The sequence below is a fragment of the Taurulus bubalis genome (genome assembly GCF_910589615.1).
Source record: "Taurulus bubalis genome assembly, chromosome: 3".
Taxonomy (NCBI): domain Eukaryota; kingdom Metazoa; phylum Chordata; class Actinopteri; order Perciformes; family Cottidae; genus Taurulus; species Taurulus bubalis.
Window position 1 is genome coordinate 8077911 of NC_136591.1, and position 25712 is coordinate 8103622.

The window sequence follows — 25712 nt, forward strand, 5'->3', positions numbered from 1 at the left end:
GGCATTACAACCTGCAGTACTTTTTTCCTGTTTAAAGTATGTTTCAAAGCGTAGCCATGAAAAAGAAAAGAAAAGTTACATTGGACGCTAAATTTTGTTTTTCTTCGCAACACTGATTTACAAAGCTGTTTTTACTAATGTAGAAAGTTACGGTCAATGCGCTTCCATTTTCTGTTTCCATTTTCTGCTGAGTTTTCTAGAAACAATCTCAGTGGGTATTAGGCTTTGTGTGTTTTGTTGGTTTTGAACGAGACTTGCAGCACTCTGTCCCCGAGGCGGTATCCATTCAAGCTGGCGATGGCCACGGCTGCCTCGTCGTAGTTTGTCATGGTGACAAAACCAAATCCTTTGCACTTGTTTGTGTTAAAGTCGCGAATAACCTTGACATTTGTGACGGCACCAAACGGCCCAAACATCTGCCAGAGGATGCTCTCATCTGCATCTGGAGCCAGGTTGTAGACGAAGATACACCAGCCAGTGCCTGCATGCCCCGGGATGTTGATGCCAGCCAGGCTGGTCACCCCATCAATAGCCATGGGTGAGAACCTGCTGTAAAAGACCAAATGCAACAGAGCCAAAATTAGGATGGAATGGACCATTTTGGACCAGGAGATTTTGGCAACAAGCCTAACAGAATCAGAATCCGTCCCTACAGCACCACATGCTTCATTCTGATAAGTGTTTTCATTGCTTCTACAGTCAGTGATAACACCCTACTTTCATTTCAGAAAAAATAGATAAAAATGTCATCAAATTAATAGAAGTTCAAGTTATGAACTAATGAAGTTATTTTACAAGTACATATTTTTCTTCTGCTGGACAATTACGTAAAAAGTCAGCCTCATCAAAAAAAAGGTGATCTGTCATTTTGACTGAGAAGCAAAAAAAAGTGTTTCAAGTCAACATGCATTCAAATTCTTAGAATTTGCCGCTGCTTTTTGAGCTCATCGTGAGCCTACAAAGAAAAGATAACGGTTATTTACTCGAAAACACAGAAATATGTGCCATATTGAAGTTGGAGTTTCAAAGACTAATGAAAAGCCACGCAAAAGCCCTGGCTTTTGGTAAATGTGATATTGCAGTTTAAAGAAACAAAATTCAAAGTGCATGGAAAGCCTATGAATTATTACAGCAGGTGTCACATAAGATTAGCTGCTCCAGTTGGCCTCTCAGGGAACATCCACCATGACAGGTGTGCTCCCAGCATCAAGGGCACGCAGAGAGATTTGGCAACGAAGACGTCAGCCAAAGAGCAGGGCAGAAGAGAAATCACAAGTCTATTGTCGCCGGTGATGGGCCTTTGAGCTTTCAGGGGATTGGACTTCAAATCATACTTGAGGAAGGCATTCCTAAAACTGAACTTTAACAAACTGGTAACCTGGCAAATCCTGAAAGACTTCTGACGCAACAAACTTTAAAACAGGACAAGGCTGTCCATAATAGATCAAGGTAAAAGTATTGAGCTCAAAATACACGTATGCAATTTTGTGCAATAGCAAGTAAGACATCCTGTTCTTTGTTATGTAGACAAGCAGTGTAGACTGTAATTTAGACATGTTGTGACATTGTGTAGAGATTAAAGCACTCCACTGCATCACTGATCTTATCCAATACAGGCACTAACCTTATTTAAGAGAGTGACATACAATTATTACCAATCAAAATGATGCTTCAAGTTCAAATGAGTGAATTTGCTTACTTACTGTACATAAGGAATTAAAGTGTATGTTGTAGAGTCTGGCCAATATGACAGAAGGCCATCTGCATGGCCACTAATCAAATAAACAGCATCAGTTTATATGTCAGACGGTATGCTGGAGTTAATTTACAAATGTTTAATTATGGGGCCTTATGTGACAACATACCCAATATGCACTGGGAGAACTTAAGTATTTATAACTGGCTCAATGTATGAGACATGTGCACATGTGGGCGTAGAACTTAACTCAGACTTTGAAGCTACTTCAGTTTAATTATACATGTGAATTTGGTTTTCTGTCACCCAAATCAGCAGACATCCTAAAGAATATTGTGGCAGAGGGGAAGTGATTGTCCCAGGTCAGAAAAGCAGGTAATCTATAGTGACACCCACCACTCGTCTCTTCCTAGTTTAATGTGTAGCTCTCGTCCTCCTTCCCAATTCGTAACACACAAGTTTACCGTTTTGCATCTTGCACACATGCTAAATATTTACATTATCACTTGGTGTTAAGACAAACCACCCTGTCATGCATGCACACCAGAGCATTGCCATGCAGGGAAAAAGAGAGAAGAAACAAAAGTCTATGACTTCCTCATGTTAGGTCCACATTTCCCTCAGGATCAAGTAAGGAGACTGAAATCTAAAAACTTAAATCTAATTACCTTTTCACTCCATAGGCCATGTTCAGCAGATTGTCCAACCTTTAAAAAACAAAAAGCGTTTCAATATAAGAGGAAGCTTTTTACGAGGTTAATGATGCATTAACATGCATAAATTCCAAGACCATCATGTCCTTCTTAACCTGTTTAGTAGCATTTATCAATATTCAACCCACTTAATAGAGCCAGCCGGAGACATTCTGTTCATATAGTGCATGTTATGCTGGAAAAAACTGCAACTGTCACAGCATACGACTTAAAAATATGATAGCTCCATAAATTGTCTTTTTTTTTTTGCAAACTGAGGTGGAGTGAAGTAGAGTGAAAAGCAAATTTATTTTCATTTCCCCCAATTTTGGCCACTAACTATGCAAAACTTCCACACCATCGATTGGTTTTTCAATCTGTTTTGCTCATCTTTTTTTCATATTTATCAGAAGATGCTCAAACCCAATTGTTCCATATGCCTATATCTGCATCAGGGGGAACACAGCAAAGTTGAGAATGTAAATATGGGTAGGAATTATTCTGTCCTGAGTATTGATGAGCTCCACACAGAATATTTTCAAAGTACTGCTGCGAGACAATTTAAATGCTAATTTCAAATAGCCTCAAAGGGTCAAACTCATAAATCACGAGCAGTATTAACTAGACTTGGCTAGAATCAGATTTCAATTTTTTATTTTTGGTGTGCCCCTTTTACCTGAAGCGTTGTGCCTGCTGTGCGAGGGGTCCTGGGTACCTTCGATTGGGTGACTGATACAGCTGGGACAGAAGTGCCTGACTGGTCTTCTGGCTCGGGTTGTTCGCAAACTTGACTGTAATGGGTTCAGTGGCACCAGGCGGCTTCTGACAGTTAAGACCCTTGATGGCCTCCTCAGCTTCAACTCGCCGATCAAAACGAATGAAGCCAACCCCTCTGGAAACGCCTGAGGAGAGAAAATTAACATAAGATCAGTCACAGAGTTTCTCTCGACAGCCTTGAAAACATTCAGTACTGGTATGCAGCTTGAACTTCACAGACACGGCTTAAACAGTAGTTTATGGGTAAAATAAAACAAGGTAATTGAAGTAATTTATACACAACAAATGACTAATTTTTTCCCCAGACAGTAGTGCGATTATATTATCTCATGATAGTTTAACCCGAGCAGTGCGTTGTGGCGGTGCAGACAAACAAAATACTTTTAATAGCTAGAAATCAAATTAATACGATAGCAGAAACGTTTGCTGTAGCAGGCACACAATTATCACAATTTGAGGTGTATAAGCAAACTTAAATATATTTCTATATAGGGAGCAGTTTGTGTCATTAGTCAATTAAAAATACAAGCCCACTTCACGTGAATGTTTTACAAACAATACTGATATTAACTAAATGTAGAAGCAGAGGCATAATTATTAGTCTTGGTGTACCTGACCACAATTATTCCGTGATCGGTACGGATCACCTCTCGCGGTTCGGCACACAGGAACCGCAGATTAATTACAGTTTAACATGAACCACTGCAGTGGGAAATAAAGTTTTACTGACTATCGTTACCCGCCAATATTCTGTAAAATATGTGATTCATCTTTTGTGCTGATCAGATATTTGATCCGATCCATGAGTTGTATGATCCTAAAATTATTAGTATAGTACCCATTCCAAATCAAGAAAAGCTGATTAAGGCGCAGGTCAAATTTGTAACTGGAGGATAAACATGGAAGGTAAAACAAAAGTGCACTCGTTTTGACAGAACACTAGCATTTGCCAGCTTTGCCATCATGGGACATTGGCAGGCAGTAGGTAGAACGACCAAGTCTGAAGATCATGACATGCACAGGCCGTCCGTAAAAATATAGTCTTGCATGAAACCAGTCCGTGGTGCAAAAAAGGTTGGGGACCGCTGACCTAGAGTACATTATTTTCTGATGCCATCTGGCGAGCTGTTTTGATCAAACCTCACCAGCTCATAAACCATTTAAATAGATTATAGCGAACATATCTTATAAGTTAATTTACGCATCAGTCCTTTAACTTATTTACCTCTTACTGCCCTCTTGGAACAGCCATGCATGTCTTTCACTCAAGGTTTTGTTTCTTCCTGCTGCCTGCCAATCAGCCTTGAGCATCAGTATCTTTTTGCCCAGTCAAAATCAGGTCCATCACTCTAGTACCACATGTTGCTTGTGGTCCCATTGCTTGACGCAAATTTGTCATTTTGATACTCGCTTGTTTCTTGTTAAAAAGTACCTTTCTCTTACGATATGAGCTTGTGCATTTTGTATGAGTTTTGTCAGAGAGCCACTGTAGTAAAAAGGCATGGGGAAGAACGAGTACCTTTGTATAAAGTGCCAGCCTGCTAGTTTGTGAGCAAATTCATGTTACAATAATGCTTTGGATTTTGGTGATTGGGTTTCCCCTTTTCTTTCCCTGAGATTATGGATTGTTCCATTAATACTTAAGTAAAAATGAAAGATTTCTCCGGAATGATAATAATGCATGCCTGAAAGAATATATGTTTCACCAGCACATGGGGACAACCAGTGGGAAATGTCTCAGTTAGAGATTCTGTTCAGTGTTTCATAGCGTTCTGCTGCCACATGACAGTTGAGATATAGAAAATATAAGTTCTCTTAATGCATTTTGTTTCTAGTCATGAAACGGGCATTGCATGTACACCTTGGGGATGGGAAGAGGAAGCAAGCAAGAGAAGGTAAGTGCAGGCAGAAGGGAGACTGGAGGGGAAAAGAAATGATGAAGCATAGAGTCCTGCCACTTAACACCCATTTCCTGTTCTGTCCATCTATGCATATTTATGAACACCTCTAGTGGGAAATTGCATTTTTGGGGACCACAACCGCTGATGCATTTCTCAGGCCTGGCTGTTTCTTTTTGCTAGGGTGTCACTGCTAGAAGTAGGTGAAAAGAAAAGCAGCAAGGGAAGGGTCATGTCCTACTCACCAGTCACCTGGTCCACCAGAATGCGTGAGGTAATGATGCGTCCATACTGAGAGAAGAGCTGCTCCAGTTCTTTCTGAGTCATGGTTTTTGGCAAGCCACTGACGTACAAATTCGCATCTCTGATGGAGGCGGAGCTTGGACGTGCAAAGGAAACCTACAGATGGAGACAGTTCACATGACCACGAGTACATTACAGCCAGTTTTGAACATGCATACCTCCAATGCAAATGTTCTGAGATCAAGGCAGGTTATTCATCACCTTTTATGTTAGGTTTTCTAAATTGACAGAAGCAGAGGAGCAGATGCTGTGACCCATTTCTACCAGAAATAATTAAACACGAACTGGTAATTAACCGGACTGAGTTTTCTTTAAATACAGCTATGCTATGTAGCCAACATGTCACAGTGTATGACATATATTATTAATATAACAACACAAATGCTTAATTCAAATGTTTGTACCATATCTCAGTATATTGATGAATGCATTGGAATTCTCAGATGAACTAACAATTAATATTGGTAGCATTTACAATTCAAGCACTAGCAGTTCTAGTTAATATGCTCAAATAAAAGCATGTGTTATGACCTTTAAATACCTTTAAAAGTGTTTGACCCAAATATTGATGCGATTGGATCCATTAATCAATTATGTTAAATATACAATTGTTAAACATAAATTTACTCTAGGTTGCACAACTGCAGGCAAAACCTGTCTGCAGTCAATTCTATAAAGTTTCACAGCTTGAAACTTCTTCCTTAACCTAACGGTTTGAGACTGAATATAGAGACGAAAAGAGAAAGTCTGGAGAACATAGGCAAACGGAGTTCCAAATAAGAATTGACAACAGTCCAAGTTGAAGCATACACAGACACAGACACACACACACACACACACACACACACACACACACACACACACACACACAGCTATTGCCTGCTACAGCAAACATCTCTGCTGACATTGTGTGTTTATTGCTAATAAACAGACAAAAAAATCCACTGCACAACAATTAAATTCCCTCTAAAACAAAAAAGTGTTTCTTGTTCAGACCGAACACACCTGAAGAGAACCACACTAATCTGTCAGAATGGCCTAAATAGTCATATTTTTATGGAGCATTAAGGTGATACATTTGGTTCATACCTGTGCTCTTAAAAATTGACTATACAGCAAACAAATACAGCATCATCCCATTGCTATAGCAGGTTCTCCCCATTATGATTGTTTTTATAATCATTAGGATGATTCAATTTAATAGTTTGGCTGCGCCACAATCTGTGTTTGTCTAATATATTGAGTCTCATCAGCTAAATGAACAGTGACAAATCAGTCTGTTAAACCTGCACATTTTTGTCCATCAATTCGGTTGGAAACCTGACAGAGATGGATGCAGCATCAGGCCTGTCTAGACAGCTCTCATTTAAAAAAGAAATGGATTATAACTTGCACATTTCTATAGACAACAGAGCAGCACAGCTGCCTATTAAAAGTAGTCTCGCTCATTCTTTCTCTAAATTCAGGATATATTTGGAGAACCCCCAGCACCAGACTAGATAAAAATGCAGCATAAATCAACATTTGTCCATAAACACAGCAGAGTAATAGAAAATGGGGAGGGACAAGAGTTATCCATCAGGCCCTGTGGATCAATACATCATTCATCCCCGAGTAGTCATACATTATGATCATTAGGTTTTTGGAGCACCATCCCATTTTCAGTCATCTATACAATGAGATGCAGATGGGCCTCCATAGTCTACATCTAGGAGCTGATGTGGAAGAATGACTTAAGGGTGGTTTATAGGAGGACTAAATGAGAGATCACAGGAAGGGAGAAAATAAAGAACAAAGTGCAGTCATGAATCTGCCGACATGAACCTTGATTTTGCTTTCGTCTGGTGACTCCAGGTACTTGCCACTCGACTGTCAATAACATAACTAGCTTGACAGCTGCATTTAATTAGAGCATCCGAAAACAAGTCCTTATAATCGTTTGCAATGGACTATAACAAAAATCACTCATAATTAAACCTTCCTTTTTGTGCTCTCAGATCATTTAGAACTCAAATTGGTCATCCAAACTCGCCAAACTCACCCAGACCCTGCCCTGAAGGGGAGGCTGACAAAGTGAACGTGAAATCTTATGCTCCCAGCACACAGCCAGGCTACTCCCTACACTGAAAAAAGTGAAACAACTGTGTCATTCATGTGAAGTGCATTTTTAATTTGGTCTCATCGAAAATCATGGTTTCTGGTTTAAACAAGTTGTTTTCACTTTCCCTAAAAGCAAATAGAACTTCCCGTAGACAAAATTAAAAGCAATATTTTAGGTAAAAGTCGTATTTTCACTTTAGACCAGAGGTTTACATGTCACGTGACCACCACGTGACCATATGAAGTCGCATCTGGTCTGTGTTCTGACGTCCGCCATTACCTCGCTTCGCCTGAACTTCGCCTGAAGTGAAAACCGTCAAGGCAACTCAAAAACAAGGTAATAATTCTAAATTGTTTTGTTTTAAACGGAACATGTGTTTTCCATGTATATTCATTGTTAATGGCAGAATGTACAACTGTCTATATTTTGTGCGTGTTCGCTAGAGTAACGTAACGTTGGCTGATGTAACGTAACATTAGCTAACGTAAGTTAACGTTAGCCAACGCTAGTTACAAAAATAATAGTTTAGGAGCTGTTTGCCTGCTACTGGGCATCCACAGCCCACATGGTTACAGAGCCACAGCAATCGCTATGCTCTCCTGTGTTTTCCAAGCATATTGATTGCTAGTGGCAGAATGTACAACTGTTTATATTTCGCACGTGTTCGCTAACGGTGCCGTTAGCTAACGGTACCGTTAGCGAACACGCGCTAACGGTGCCGTTAGCTAACGTACCGTGAGCTCACGGTACCGTTAGCGAACACGCGCTAACGGTACCTTTTAGCTAACGTACCGTGAGCTTTTATAGGGAGCATGTGTTTGCCATGCATAGGTATCGTTAGTGGCGTAATGGACAACTGTCTATATATTTCGCACGTGTTCGCTAAATTAGAGTAATTTTTTTAGGTTAGTCCAAAGTATCATTTTTTTCAGTGTAGCTCCTTCTCATCCCTGCCTCACCTTCACACTTCATTTGATGCTAATATTTGCAAAGTACATTCCTCTACCCCACTAGGGTTTATTTGCACTTCTGACGGAGCAGCTAGAGATTTTGGGACGTGTGATAAAAAATACAAAAGTATTACGTTATACTTTCAGAGGGATGAACCGCGGAAGAGAGATGGGGATAAAGACGTGTTCAGTTTGATTCATGGGAATTAAGTGGTATGACTCATAACATCCCTCAACTTTCAATTTAGTATTTACGTTGTAAAAACAAATCAACAGATGATCAAACATACAGCTGCCACATTTTGTACCATTCAATTAATTTTCGTATGCAAAATGTGTTTTGCCCACAGACATTTTTATGAAAACCTGAAAACCCCTCTTCCCGATGAGAGAAGGTATCTGGCAGAGCTCTTTGTAAGACCAGTGAGAAAATATCTGTCTCCACCATCCAAAAATCCTGCAGCACTATATGAAGCAAATTAGTTTTTCCACTCTCACATCGAGCGCGACATTGCCTGATGAATGCTAATGGTAGCCACCTCCCTGTAAAGGCATACAGCAGAGCTACAGCACATGCAACCATAGAAACAGTTCTGCTCTACTTGAGGCCAAGGAAAAGATGCATGTGCCCAGATTAACAATAGGATCTCCCTCTCCACCCCACATTTCTCCAGCCTCATTATGCATCTGACTCCATCCCAGAGAGCTAGACATGAACGGCATATCTTGAATTGTTGTAACCAGTCATGAATGGTAACTGATTTTAGTGAGTTTAATATGACCGTCTGATTAGGTAGTTTATTGGAGATAAGAATGAACACGGTATCCTGTTAGAGATTAGAAAAAAACACATGCATGACATCCTACCTTGATAGTTTTAGTCTGAAGTCTCAAGCCATTTAAAGTATTGATGGCTTTTTCTGCATCCTTTGGGTCCACGTAATTCACAAATCCATAGCCTAGGCTCTGCCCTGCAATCACAAGACCAGAAAATAGATAAAACGCCACACTTATGAAAACTAAAAAGTGACGGCTCAACAGAAACACAGGAAGATATGCAACAGTTAAACATGGACAAAACTGCCTTTTATAAATTGTGAATGACATGAATGCAGTTCTCTCAAGAAATAAATCACAATCAGTAACACAAGGATATAAAAAATAAATAATAAAGTTGTTTTTTATTTCTCATTGGCAGAGCATGAAGAACAGAGGAGGTCACAGGCCTATTTCCAACATCTATTTGTCTTACAACCAATAGTGAACCAACTCTTTGACAAACATGTCTTAAATTAAAAATGACAGAATCTGCTTTTACACCAACACATCTGACACAGCGCAGTAGCCGAGGCTCAATGTGTTCCCCTCCCTCCACAGTTTATCTCTAAAATGTACAATAGATTGACACCCACTCTTTATGTGCACAGAGGCAATTCAATTTCCTCCACCCACACTGCTGGGTCTCTCTGCAATTCCACTGCCGGTCAAGTTCACCAGCTCAAGCAGCTTCAGCTTATTAAAACAGTATATAAGCAACTTGATGATTAAATCTGGTTAATATTTTCCACACAAGTCAGTATCACATTTATGCCCAAGACACATTTAGAGACATGAGTGAGAGCGCATCGGGCGTTTTTTCTTAGGTTTTCATATTGGCTACATCAGCTCTTACATGTTGAAGAGTCAAGACTATGAAGCAAAAAAAGATATATGTAATATAGACATTTGAAAATGTAAAACTCAACGTTAAAACAATAACATATTTGTGTATTAGTTAAGGGAAAGAGAGACATCCAACTGTCAATTTAGCTTTGCTGTACATCTGAACACCCGATATGCATCCATGCTGGCTCCACCATGAGTCACTGCTCTCATGTGTCGTTTTGCTGCGATCAAGTGAAGTTCATAAACTTAATTTCACCTTGAATCTCAGGGAGTTATAGCCAGGAGAAACATGCCGAGCCTTTGAAATGAGCTGGTGAAATGACACTTTTATTTAAGCCTGGCAGGCAAACCGCCTCCCTCACTGTGTTCTGCTATACATGGTACATGTGGGCATGCTATGTCCTTATAGTGATGTCTTCCTATGGAACGTCTAAATAGCCACTACATCTGCTGTTATGACTGGGGGGCCTCAGCCATGTTTTTATAATAAACAACTTTCTCACTTTCATCTGTCGTTAAGAGTAGAGGAGACATGCTGGGATGCACTTTCAAACAGATAACTGCACCCAGCTTCCAGTAAAAGACTAGTGCTGCCCATAGTGGGAGGGAAATGACACAAAGACTAAGCTGCTGCAGCAGCAGCCAAGGCAAGAACATTTAAAGCAAAGAGGAAGCATGCATCTCTCTGGTGATTACTTAACATCGGATGTAGCACCAGTGCACAGATGTAGGCTGGCTTGAATCCATTGCCAAAGGGCCAAGGGAGAGACAAAAGCAACACAGTCTGGAGGGGATAGGGTTTTATATAGAGCTGAAATTGAAATCAAGGCAAAATTCCTAAGAAATGACTTGGAGGCTTTGAATAACTAATTTTTCCCCAACTGATTTTGAAGTCAGTTTTTACTCAACCCAATTCAAGATTTTGTCAGTTAAAAATAACTTTAAATAGTAGCTTATCTGCTTAATATATAATAGCTTGCTGGTTATTTAGTGTTGATGGGGAAAAGCTGGTCATTAGTCCATTATCGATCCACTTGGACAATTAAATGGGTGCTTTAGAAATACCTGCATTGACAAAAACATCTGCTCAACAGCAGGGATCAATCCCCTTTTCTGAAAGAAGCAGTTTCTACAAATGTGACCAAACACAATTCAAACTGAAATTGTGACACTAAATCAATGTTACATTAGCACAATAAGCAATAATAGGCACACTGAAACATAAGCATTGTTACAGCAGTCACATTATGTTCGAGACAAACAAGCAAGTTTAAGTTTGTTAATGTCAGTGGTGTTTGTACAGTTGCATCAAAATAAATTTGTCTCCCTTAAGTGTTCTGTTTTAAAGTATCTAGAGCCAAAGCTACGCACTCACTCTTTCCAGCAGGCTACATTTGTACTTCTTTAATAAAAAAGGCAATTTGTTTTTATCTGGCTAATTACTCAAATAAGATCACTGCTGATGTTAAGAGACTCTGGATTTGTGCCGTAGACAAACCCCATCTACACACTCAGTTTCTCTAAAGATGCCGGTGCAACTGTCATCCCAATCCAATCTAACAGAGGCTCGCATTTTGAAAACAAAGTGAAGCTGTAATTTTAATATATACTACATTACTTGTTACTTTTTGTAAAAAAAAAAAAAAATGAAGGTATAAGCTAGAAAATACCATGGCACACAAGTTTTCACAGATGTGTGCAACTATACAACAGTCAACGACAAGATGAACATGACTGCGACGCTACACCCACAAACACAGATCTAGTGGCCAGTTGTATACAATGGTTGGCATCTTCTACAACAAGATAGTCCATAAGGCAGAGGACAAGCATAACAACCAACTGACATACAATTACTATACTATCCAAGGTAGCATGGGAAACCCCGAGATGAATAAATGTTAATTTCAAGCAATGATTACTGCCATGTTAAAAAGCTTACAAAAAAAAATGCAATGTCCCAATCTTAAATTATGATTTTCCATCTAGTACTCTCTTTTTTCTGCTTTAATTAAAACTTTAAGTGAAAATGTTTAAATTACTGGCATCTATAAAGTAGCAAGGGGCATATAGCACCATAGAGGACCCTCGATTTGGTAAAACCTGTGTTTTATCCATTCATGTTTTTATTTAGTTACAGATCACCTAAAAAAATAAACTATATTTAGTCATCGGGGTGTTACTTGCTTAATCTGAATCTAAATGTCCACTGCTCCATTACAGCATGTAGTATTGCCTTAAGTCCTTTTCACTGAAAAGCAGGCTGACTTCAAACAACTTGTTTCATTTATTTCCTTGCACTTAAATGACTTTGAGCGTTATGTTCACACTTGCTCCACTAAATATGCAACCTATCAAGCATGTTTATGTTCAATCACCCAAGCAGACTGTGCTCAACACCGGTTTTAAAACGAGGCTCACATGTCAATTCAGCTCCGACCATTTCACACATCAACAATCAAATGCATTTCTTGTATGCATGACCACATAAGGGCATTTATTTCATAGAAGACAGCACACTTGAAAATGTATCCCTGCATGCCAAAAGTCCAAATTCAGTAAATACATAATGATAGCCCCCCTATGCCTTCCATCTCCACAAATACACCAATCTCGGTGTGTGGTCTACCTCTTTCCATTTGTTCCCAATTAAATGAGACATGAAAGCTTTGATAATGTATAAAGAACAGTTACACTGTGCCAAAACAAATGAACTTCCACTTTATCTGTTATAGAAGCAAACGGTTACTAAGAGCACCCGACATTTTAGCAGCTGTGGGAAACATTAGTGGGGATGCAAAGAATCACAGTTTTAATTTTATGACGGCTTTCAGTCAGGGATCTGATCAGCTTTTGGATATATTTTTTTGCTGCCAGCACGGATTGCTGGTCGTCAATGAGCCATATTGGCCGGTACACATTATTGTTGTTTTGTTTGAGCAGCTAGTTTTCAGGTTCCAAACTATTTTGTTTTCAGCACTGTCCCAAAAAAATATGACTGGAACCCTTTAAGTCAGCATAAACCGTTAAAAATGTATCTTTTTACTTTCTTATAAACATCCATAGTGGCTATTTGCATAAAAACACACAATTCAAAAGATTAGAAAATAAAAGATTGCATTTTTATATATTTGAGAAATCTTTGCTGTGGTAGATTTAATAACACACTTAGCGTTTGTATTCGGAAGTTAACAGCTAAGAATTCCCTCCAATACAATTGTTGTATACTGTGTGTGTGTGTGTGTATATATATATATAAATTTATATATATTTTTTTCTTCTTTCAAGGTCATCGCCAAAAACTACATTTTACAAGATTACATTAGAACACATCATGATAACTATATAATTTACTTTAGTAGAGAATAAGCGCATTATACTGCAACTATAAGTTAGAGGCTCTCCTGTCGATTCCAACACAGATTTTTTGTTCACAATGTGGCATTATCAGGGATCGGCGACTACAAGACGGAGGAGCATTGAATTAATAATGTTAAATGTTTCACAAGGCCAGATGCGGCTGCACACATCTTCAATGTTAATCTAATGACGGTGACTAACTTGTCGTCTCAGAATAAAAAGACTCTCCACAATCACTTAAGTTCTAGCATCTTAGTTCAACAACGCTTCTCAATAGGAGCGCCCTGCCCTTCAGCCTCATTTCAAGGGAATGATCTGTTCATTGAGCTAACACTGTAGATGTACATGCAGATGAAACAGACGTGTGTGTATAGCGCCTTAAAAAGGCAAAAGGCCTCATGTGGAAGGTCTAGGTAAGCTTAATCAAAGCAGCGAGCAGAAGAATCCAGCAGCTTCAGCCATCATCTACATTCTCATGTCACACTGGCAATGTCCGTGTCTCTGCCAGCTGTATTCCTCTCATAAGAAAAAAACTGAAATAATTTGCAAGTTGTCTGGCTGCCCAAATAAAAAGGAATGCAAAATGCATTTCATTCGAGTGTCTTGAAATTCCTGTAGTAAAGAACCAAGGAAATATCCTTTGAGAGAAGCATTGGCGCATCTCTAAAATATAGCAATAAAGATGAATCTGTCAGTACAGACAGTGCCTTGTATTCTTCATAATGAGATGCTAGATATAAAATATACAAAAAGAGAGTCATACTGTGCAGGCATAAAAATAAAAAGTTTAATTGTGTGCTAACTTAAAAGGCAAAATAAATGCACATATTTACAACCAATAAATTCAGAGCACATAGCAACTGTCGGGTCAAAGCGAATAAACAGCTATAGCAATAAAAGGTTGTGTTACCTGTTATTTTGTCTCGAACCAGTTTACAGGACTCAATTTCTCCGATGCTCCCAAACAAACTCTTCAACTCCTCCTGGGTCATGTTCTGAGGCAGATAGTTGACTATCAAGTTAGTTTTACTGTCCTCTATGCTCCCTGACTCCACCGGTGAGGAGCAGTTGTTCGAGATTGTTGAGGGCCCGTTGCTTGTGTTGTTGCAAGTTGGCCCATTGGACAACTGTGTTTCCATGGCAGCAATTACCTGCTAAAGAGACAGAAAGGAAAACATCTAGTCAAAATCACATGAAAATTAGACAATAACAGCCAACAAATACCACAGGTGGGAATACAAAGTTGAAAATAGGCATAATTAATTCCCTCTTTGCCATTTATGATGGCTGCTTTTGTTTCTGGGAAACCAGAGGACACTTTCTACTGAAAAAGTAATGTGATTGTCTATTAATCTGTCAGAAGCCCAACAGCAATATTCTAGATGGAAAGTAGCATGTTTAAACATTAGTATTTTAAGGATCAATGTGGTGACTAAAGCAAGACATTTTATCAGACATAATAATCTAGATGCAGTATGCTAAATTGTATGGTAATGAGTTAAAGCAACCAGCAACAAGTGAACATATGAAGAGGCATCCTTTGTTAATAGATTCACAAAGCAGATAACCGTCACCACTATGCATATTATTCCTAGGCAATCACATTCAAAAGTAATTATTTGAGATTAACTAATCAGAGTAGACAGGTTTAGACCTTCAATAGCTGAATTCCAAATTGAACACGTAATACATTTGACTTCAGGGTCAAAACATTGGTATGGCCTGAGCATTGAGACATAAAGCAAAGTATTTCAGAAGAGAAGTGCCACTGACCCCAGTCCAAGGCTCAGGCGCCCACGAACCACTTCTAAGCAGAGAAGCCACGTCGCACAGTCTGACTGCCATCTTAGTTTGGTGTTGCCGTCTGAAAATGTGGACACAAAAAGTACTTAATGTTAGATCAGCAAGAACAAAAGCAACAATCAAGAGGTTTTGCTTTGTATCTTTATGCACACTGCCACACACCCATACATGCACTTCACTACTGATACCTCCACTTTAGTTAGTTTGACTTGTGTTAAAAATTAAATCGCTTTTTGTTAGCAGCCCACTCGTTTGTCTCCCTGTTTGTTGCAGCCGGGTTGTGACACATGTCATTGTTGGGGAACGAGTCATGAACTAGCTGTCCATGCACCCCAAGCGCCTCATTTTCAGACAAAAAAAATAAACGTTTTTAAAAACGGCAGCTTAATTATCTCCGCAACCACATGGTTGTTTAACTTAATTTACATTGCGACAATACCGTAACCCTAGCGAGAAGAGAGCTATGGTTTCAAAATAAAGTAACCGTTAAGTTTAAATAGCTAGGTAAACGCCGTGACTTGCCGCGGCGATCGTACCATTTCGCTAAATCCCTTACAATGTCGAATTTCAATAAAACACACATCCCTGTAACGCTACGGGCTTGTGGGAGTCCAAAAAAAAAAAATCAATCAAAATCCTTATAAACCCTGTTTTAGTACCTATAAAGTCACAAAACGGCGCACATTTCTGAGTCCTGAAGCCTGCCTGGTCCGCCCACATTTAAAAAAACGCGTCATACAGCAAGTGCGGAAATTGATTAGCATTTCAGTACCCGGCATGCCCAAATCGGCCAATATTTTGCCATAAAAAAAGTAATTTCTTCATTTTTTTTAACCAAACACAGTTTTTTTGACTGAAACTCTATGCCAATGCTTTGTTTTATTGTCTTTTTGTGTGTGCAGATTCTGATTCTTTAGGTCCTAATCTTTCCAGAAAGGCTTATTAGTATGTGGGCTGTTGTTAAGGCCCTGATACAGTTTGAAAAACTCGGGGACCGCTCAAGGAAGCATTTTTGGGAAATCTGGCTCATATCATAGTTATGATCAAATATGGTATAAAAGTTTTTTGCACATGAATTTGTTTAACCTTGTTGGTTGCATCTTGTGAACATGTCAGCCTGCCATAACTATAAATAGATTTTCTCTACTCGAGTGATGAAAACAGCATTGCAAATTGTGCACCGAACAAACGGGTTTAAACCCGATCAATATTTCTTAGTGGAGAGCTTCTCGAATCACAGTCAATGTGCCATTTTAGTGTATCAACTCTGTTCTGTTCACACTGTGGTCCATAAGTGCACATCATGTCAATAGTTTCGTTGTATATACTGCTTTCACACATGCTTCATTTTATATTTTTCTTTTAGACTTTTGTCTCAATAGTGTTTTTTACCAACACTAATCAGTATTTGAATATTGACAGAATGAAGTCAGTGCAGCTGCCATGATACAAAAAAAAGGATTCCCTTGATTTTTGAACAAACCATCTTTTCATTTGTTGCTCTTCATTGTTAATTGCGTTTCAACACTGCCACATCTCAGCTGTCGCCATCCCTTGCTGTCATGATGTATATAAAATGCAAATGAAATTAGGGCTGTGCGGTATACCGGTTCAACCGGTTTCAAATTTCTGTACGGTATGGATTTTTCATATACCTTCATACATGCATTGCCGTATCAACAGTTGTCACTCTTCAGCAGGCAGCAACATTTATTTTTCACAGCTCACCGCTGCGGGCGCGGTCGGAGCTACTTGTACTACGTGTATTGAGCCTGAGTCATGGTTTTTAACTTTATAACAACAATTAATAACCCACAACTAACGCTCTTAACAGAGTAAAACATCATGACACGACAGTTTGTGACACAAACAATTTGTAACACTAATAATTGAACATTTATAAAATTACACCGCTGAACTGCATGCTCGGTAGAGCTTGCCCACTTTCACAGAAACTCCATCGCAGGAAGACAAAGACCCTTCCGGTCGGTCTTAAGTCCCTCCATGTTTAGCTTCCTAACACCCTCAATGTACCAACGTAAAAACAGCTGTTCACCACTCGCAACAGCTGTCCAGTTGGCCAGCGGTCCTTTTCGGCATCAATGCATGAATGTTTTTACTCGAAATAAAAAATACCATGATATACCGTGAAACCGTCAGAATCTTACAAAATACCGTGCCATACCGCCCAGCACGACGTGAAATGACAAATTGCAGCAAACAGCTCACTGCAATTCAGAGCAAACAGCTGTAGATCTGCTCTGGACCTTTTTTCGATTAGAAAATAATCACACCCCCAGTTTATCCAAGTGTGAGAAACGGAAGGTGGACTATGACTGTGTGAGATCAGGGTTAACTGTGATAGCTTGATTAAAAATGACAATGCATTCAACAGTGTTATGTATCTAGATATAGTTCTTCTCTGTGCACAGTAGGGAGAATACGTGTTGAGCTCACAGCACACTAATCAGGATTGTAAAGAACATAATTGTTTGTGTCAATTAGCATCACATGTTGCAGTAAGCTTTGTTGAGTATCTTACATTTGCTACAAATTGTACAAAAACTATACAATACACTTCGAAGAGAATACATACTGGCATATATATGTTTTTTTATGGAACTTAAAAGGTTTTGAATTCAGATAATTTCAAGACCGGAACGCTGATGCAAAACATCCATTTGGCACATTCAGCCATAGGAAATTGCAAACTTCACATTTAAGTTACCAGTGTATTAGTTCCTTCTAAAAAGAGGAAATAATTCCAGGCATTTCCCTCAATCCAATCTGAAAACATAGCACACATCAATCATTGGATGACTACTCTGCCAGAACCCTACTACAAATAAAGCCAGTAAAACAAGAGTGGTCTCAGTATGATTTTCTTCAAGGTAAAAAGAAAAGTGGTCACTTTTTTAGTGATACATAATTGGTTGTAGTATCCATTGTTGTGACAGGACCACAGTGAACTCAAGCCAAGTTAGGCTGGTTGTGTTCGAGAAGCTGTGCTCGAGTGGAGAAGTCTGTGAAAGCGCCTCCTCACAGCAGTGCATTCACATCCGAGTAACAACATCCTGTCACTGACAATATGTTCATTTCAGTGTTTGTTGATATTTCTACAGATTCCTCAGTGAATGTATGAAAATGCACTAGCTGCGTAACTTGCTGCTTCATAGTTACTGTGCTTACCGACTGTCAAGTTCAGTTATATCATTGCCCTTAACACAAAACAAGTCAATCAAAAGATCTGCAACTCTTTGGTTTCATATTGTTAATTGAATATCTTTGATTGTCTTTCTTAAACTGCTAGTCTGAACAGAAAAAACAATTTATTCTTCTTTTGCTTCTGCAATTTGGCCTGTGAACTGTCTTTATTCATTTGATTTCCATTGAAAATAAAAGTGTTAATGACATGCTACAGCAACCTTTCTTCTCTTCTGGTAAAATACAGCTTTTTGAACAGTTTTGAATCAATCCTTTTAACAATATTGCTTGTGGATTGAGGAGACGCATTCATCATACATACATTCATCCACATACCGTCACCGTTTTAAAGTTTCTGAAAATACTACAGACAACTGAATGACCAATGTTCAGTACACAAGTGCAAAGATGACTCATTTGACTCACTGACATGTCCCTAAACCAAGGTCAAACCACAGACTACATAATGCGAGTAAAAAAAGGAAAACTACAGTCATACAATAAAAGACCTTCAACCCACATGACCCATTACCACATACATGTAATTCACTAGAAGAAACCACAACCCCAGATGAGTAGTTCATCTTCCATGTGCCAATCATGCAAAGAGTATATTATGGAAACCTTCAAAGTCTGAACAAAGACAGTCAATTGTCCAAGGCCAGTAAGAACTTGATCTAGCAACATCAGTCTTCTAATGTAGTGATGTTAAATGTGAAAACATTTTAAGTGTTTTTTTTTTTTTTAAGTTTTGCAGCAGATGCAAAGAGATGGCAAACGTAGCTGAAGCAGTGATCTGGTTATATTAGATAGACACTTGCAGAATACCAGCCCGAATTGAGCCTTTGCTAGCTCCTGCCCCTCTAATGCAGACTGGCCAATAACAACGCAACATCACGGTCAAACAACTATCCAACTCATTCAATCGTGTCTGAGCTTCTTCATTTTCAGGTTTGTTTTGTGGATTTCGCTCTAGCCGTGGTTAAACATTAGCGAAGGGTCAATTGCATCAACACCAATATCAACAAGTGTTGTATACCACTACAGATATACATTGTGATAAAAATAATACAACAGCCACCCACACAACTTAATAGAAGAGAAGTAAACTGCATAATTAATTTGCAGACTCCATCCTCCAAAGGATTGAACAGTGAGATACCATCATGTCAAGGACTCTTGGGATTGTATAGACACGTATGGAACACTCAAGATGCAAATGGTGCATAGATTATCAACTTTGAACGACTTGTGAAAGCAGAAAGTCCAATCTTGTCATTCATCACATGTCACATTTTGTAAATATTCGTGAAAAATGTCTTAAGTGGTGTGGTTAGTGGTGCAACGGATGATACAACTCAGAGTTTGGATCAAGTCACAGATTGGCTCAACAAAAACGAAAAAAATAAACAAATATAACTTAAAAGATTCCTGATATTATTTCTGACCCACAATACTAATTGCCGATCACTGCGGATACATCCCTTTGTTGTTTGATTATAGCGGCTGGTCTACAAGGCTCCAGACCTTTTATATGCATCTTTATGCCATTGTCCAAAACAATCATTTCAACCACTCTGAAGTCAGTGTAAACATAACATGTTTTAAATAATATCTTTTTAGTTAGTTACAGTAAGAATACATGGGAAACTGTCATAACCACCATGCTTCAGTGAAACAAAAAGATAGTGTTCAACACAATTCAAATGATAAGGAAATAAGAGATTGTATTTTTATGGATTAAAACAAATCTAGTCATTAGTAGTTTTAATGATTTATTACAAGCTGCTCAGAGGTAGTGTAAACGGGTCATAAATCCCTCTCCAATTTCTATTTGTGTTGTGAAAACCTCTCCTTCAAACAACTGTATTTATTCAAGTTTCTCACCAACAATGCATTTTATGAGATTACATGTGAACACATCATGATAAATTTAGAATTCATAATTTTAACTGAACAGAGCCTGAACACATCACAATGTATTTGAAAAAAACGTTTTGTTCATTGGCCATTAGCGGCAATGCCATCGTCACTAGCCCTCCGGTTGATTTAAACACAGATTTGTTGATTACAAGATAACATTATCAAAGATCTGCGACGAGAAAAGCATATATGCCGATGTCCTGATCACATATTTTACCATTGGCAGATACAAATGTATTTCACGCGGGTAACATACCTACCAAACCTGGAGGATCACAATTCGACAATAGTTCGTTACACAACTAGTTGTGGTGTCTAGTTTATTTGCTTTTGTTGTAACAAAATGTGACCGGTTGTGTGGTACTGTCAATTACTGAGAGATACTCTTACAGGAGAATAACTGTCCCACAACTGTGCACACAAAGTGGGCGGGGCATTATTTAGGATCAATATTGTACGAATGGTGTAAAATATATGCAACAAAGTTTTAGAGACCAAAAATGTTAGTATGATCAATAAATGGTGATGCTGTGCAAGAGAATGCTGAGCAATAGTAGCCACCATCTGATCCTTAATGATAATACTGAATTATTGGCAGTCCCAAAAACTGAATGAAAGAGCTGTCAATACACAATGCTTTAGACCAAATATTATTTGATTTAGACAAATGCAACATTAACCATGTCAATCATCCTCTACATCAAATCAGAGTTTTCAACTTCAACGGATACAACAATACTGATTAAGGGAAGTACAATCTGCAACGGAGCACACTGCAAGCATCCGAGTCGCGCAAGGATGGGGGCTTGAACTTTGCAGGTCAACTTAACCCCCTCCTGCTGCTGCTTTTCCATCTGTTGTGAGTCTCAAAATATAAGTACCCTACTGCTTTTAAGCATCAACTTTTTTGCAGTTTATTCAAGATGGCAAAGAAAGGTCCAAAGACAAAGCATTAAAAAAAAACCTTAGTGATAGTCAGCCAGTTTTTCATATTCCAAAATAAAATAAATCAACATTTTAAGCTACAAAAAAAGGCCTCTCCACATGTATAGTAAATTTGAGAAAAGCAGCCACAACAGAACATATTGTGTTGAAGAAAATGACTTACTTCAATCTCCATTTCATATGTTTCACCTTTTATTCCAAGTACAAAGCACAAACATTGGCTATTGTCCCACTTGAGATAGTGCCACAAGGCAGAAATATTTCATTAGATAAACACTTGGAAGAGAAAGCTTGGCAAGATGCATCTCCCCAAAAATGTCATACAAGGCTTTCACTGTGTGCAGCCAGCCAGCAGCCTCCTCTTAGCACAGGCATTTGAGTGCGGAGCATCTCGTTTCCCCAGAGGCCTTGCCTCACAGTTTCGTCGTCAGAAACCAGCCCCAGATAAAGACCACAGGGTTCTTTTTTGGTTTTCCCATCATTGCTTAGATAAACCCACCCACCTCCACAGTTTTTACTGTGTTGGCTGCCTTTTAGGACTCATTAAAGTATAGCGTGTTTAGTTATTGGTACTCTCAGATCCCACAGCCTTCTCACAAGGGGGAAAAAGCATCCGCACGCAATGCTACTAGGAAGAGAATACAGAGATTCACAATTTGAATAAAGTGAACGATTTCGACTTCACATAGACAAGCTCAAGTTATCTATGTTACCACTTTGACAATAACCATAAGGGACATTTCAAACTAAAGACTAAGCTTGGTCATTACTTTACATGCCATTTGTTTACTTAAATACTTAAAGACAGTTACTATACTTTTGTTTTGTGCCTTGACCATATGTCATGCTTCAACCTCTTAAGCTGCTGGTGCTGGCTTCGTTTTAGCAGCTCACTGATTGTGCTAATAAATTACATGGAAACGTGATTTTCAGTGGGTGTTAGGAAGCAAAATGTCATAGCTGGAAATCAACCTGATAACATTTCAATTAAATTCATTTTGTATCACCCAAAATCTAAAATTTGCCTCAAAGGGCTTTACAATCTGTACACATACATTTCATGCTTAACTCCTTTTTAGCAACTGTTAGTTGGAGAAAAAAAAAAATAATCAAGAAATATGATTAGTTTTAGATTAGTGTTGTATTGGGGTCAAAATGACCCATGTACGAGTGTATATGTATATGTTGATGGGTCATTTTCACCCCAAGACAACATGAAGGTTAAGAAACATACGACTGCCATAATTAAAGTATTAAAATATATATACATATATTTTCATTTCCTTTGAAAGATTTGAGCGATATGGGGCTGAGGCAGCAAAGCTAAATGCACAAAACTAATTTATTAATTTTGCACAATATGGTTTTGGCATCCTTTTTCTTCAGCCTTTTTAACAAACTAGATCAATGAGGGGAAATGCAGTAGGAAAAATAAAACCTAAAAACAATTGGCCAATTTTGCCCATATACAGATCTGACTAAGAGCAGAACTTCTCAAACATGAACCTGAAGCCAACAGCAAGATCAGCATGTACTGATGTGACACTGAGCACTTAAAGTGAGGAGGCACGCATCTCTGCTACGAGCTCCTCAGAGGATTAAATTGACCAAGTATGCGTGACAAGCTGCAGAGTGAAAAACTCCAAAGTGCACACACTGACATGCACGGCCTGTCCTTAAACTAAAAGACCACAAGTAACAGTTTAAAATATCCCAGTTGAAAACACAGATGTGACCAGTTGTCTACTCACACACAGAAGTATGCGAAGGCAAATGATAAAACATCCCAATGCTGTAAAATGATCCAGACTACCTGTACCTTGATGAGAGAAATAAGGTGTACTGTAACATTATTAATTATGGTGAGGTAATACGTTTGGGTGTCAGCATCAAACATCTACATCTTAACTAATGTTGCCTTTTGTCAAACAAAAAAAATGAATAGGCTCATGTAGCTGTCCCTGGTGTGCATCAAATACACTTATTACCTGAAAATTACTCATTCTTTGATTTTAATTGCACCCAGACAATGCATTTTGGAGCCCATCTTTCCTGCCGACAATAAGGAAACATTGTTCAACACTGTAATGTATCACATGCTGGCAGGTCAACTACTGTGTGGCACACAACCTCTTTCCTGTCTACAGTCAGTTCTGTGCGTTGTACAGAAGTTATACGCAGACCCAACTACCAACAGTTAGCAGAGATCCACGGCCCCAAAACAATTTGCGCAGATAGTCAACCTTTTTAAGAGAGCGGTTGAAGGAAGGAAAGAGGGAGTCTGTATTTACACAGTGGAACAGTCCTCCACCGGTTATGTTTATCAGAGTATGCACGGCTGCATGTAAACAAAAATATTAAGGGAATATTCATTTTAGAAATGTTGACGACTGAGAAGGAATATTACCCTTTTCAGAATATGGAAAAAAACGGAATATTTTGTGCATGTAAACAAAATATCAGTGAGTTAGTTATGCTGAATGTCAGAATACTACTGAAAAGAGATGCAATACTGAATTATAAAATCGGCAGTCTGCCTCCAAAGTATACGTGCGATCCCTCACCAACAAAAAAACTAAAAAATAACTACCACAGAGTCTGCCTGAAATACAATTCAGTTGGGTAGTTTGTATTGCTCAAGAGACTGCAGCACTTGTTAATAAATATTAACTCATTTTTAAATGTTGAACCAATGTAAAAACAACAAGTTGTCATTGCTTGTAAATAAGAACATTGTCCAAATCTCCAACTCTGTTCTCACAACTGTATTTTATAAGAAAAGAGTCAGAGTCTGTTATGATTAAATTCATTGCAGTTTCTTACAGCTGTTAAAATTAAAGAGTATTAGTTATGAATAAGTGTCAACTCAGAGGTACTTTGATTGCTACTAACTACCAAGTAATCATTGCTAAATGTATTTATTCTGAAAATGCCAAATTGTGTCGAGTGAAACTCTAAAAAGTAACACCAAAGAATTGATTGATAGTGAAACCTACTGGAACATAGTAAATCATTTTCAGATACTGGCCAACCTTCTAGAATATAAAAAGGTCTGCAGGCCGCATATCATAAAAAAGGTTGACAGTGTAATGCTAAAGCTGGACTTAACATTAGATGCTATTGCCAGTGCGCCAGAATTACCCAACAGAAAGGACAAAAAGCCATATGTTGAAAATGTAGGGCCCGATGTTGCCTCACATGAAATAAGGATCCCAGTCACTTCCACACAGTGAAGCAAACAGCTTATTAATTAAACGGCAGTATCAAATTGGTACTCTGTATTGCCCAATACCCAAAGCCCAGATATCACCATCAGGACCAAAACAGTTGTATAAATGCATCTGGAGAACAAATAAACTGTTTTTGTTGTAATAGTTTGTTGAGCACTGGATTCATTGCAGAGATTGTGAAGTTTCAGTCTCTTCCTCAGCTAATTTAATTTGTCTGAAAGCCTTAGACTATTAACCTTGCTTTGATTTTGTGAATTTAGCAGCCAAGCTCCAAAGACTAGATCTAGGAATGCACCGACACCAGTATCGGGTCTGATACTGTGCACATACATATGCTCATAAAACTACCACAGCACTACAACGTTGACCTCTCATCAGTTGAGCCGAAAGGAACGCCCAGCTGCAACAATAACCCAATGCAGAAACAGGTTAAATCTACTATTTACCGCCAACAGTAATATATATTCAAAAACAGGCAGTCCCCGATTCCCCAGTCGGGTGGAGCAAGCAGCCACAATGTTGCCAACATTGTCATGGACATGTGCAGCCACTTTAGTTTCCACCACATCAATTAGTCTAGCTGTGAAGTTGTCAGTTGTGTGGTTTCCTGGCATTCTGTCAGGGTTTCCACCAGTGTATTGAAAGCCCGACGTAATGTTTGCCAGTGTCCGGTCAAGGGAAAGCGTGTGTGTGATAATGAGAATGAAACGGTAACGTTGCAGCTGTAACTGTAGTAGTGCAGTGTGTGTACAGTTTATTTGTCAATATAGAACTATACAACTCCTCAGGAGACCGAAGCCAAACATCCGCGTCTTGCTTGCCAGCCACCTGATGATCAAAGTGGGGCCTGGAAGTCAGCAACCGCTCAAGAGCTCTGGAGGTGGGCAGACCTTTAAGGTGGACCAGCAATACTCATGCCACTAACTGTCAGAAACATCTGATAAAAATAAAACATGTTTTAAAGTCAGTTAGAATGTGATGGTATAATGAAGTACTCAAATGTAAGCAACTGTACTGGGTTTTTAAAAAGTGGTATATCAGTGCATTCCTAACCGAATCAGGGTTTAGCCATAACAATACAATCACTATGAGCTCTTATTCAAAAACAAAATTTAAATTGAATGTCTGGAATGTTTAGACACCACTATGCTTATTTATGCAACAT

General features: G+C 38.7%; 1 protein-coding gene across 7 annotated transcripts; it reads right to left on the reverse strand.

Annotated features, from left to right (window-relative positions):
• Positions 1-218: 218 nt before the first annotated feature.
• On the reverse strand, positions 219-15302 carry elavl2 (ELAV like neuron-specific RNA binding protein 2; the record flags this gene model as incomplete). Of its 7 annotated transcripts, none has more annotated exons than XM_079216039.1 (7): positions 219-549; positions 2365-2403; positions 3065-3290; positions 5309-5462; positions 9285-9388; positions 14353-14596; positions 15216-15302. In XM_079216039.1, 7 exons carry the CDS (start codon positions 15285-15287, stop codon positions 219-221), a joined length of 1170 nt encoding a protein of 389 aa, XP_079072165.1. The 7 variants fall into 7 exon arrangements, with proteins under 7 accessions (XP_079072165.1, XP_079072162.1, XP_079072161.1 ...); XM_079216036.1 differs by having other exon boundaries at positions 219-546; positions 14353-14593; positions 15216-15287; XM_079216035.1 differs by having other exon boundaries at positions 14353-14593; positions 15216-15287.
• Between the last annotated feature and the right edge of the window lie 10410 nt (positions 15303-25712).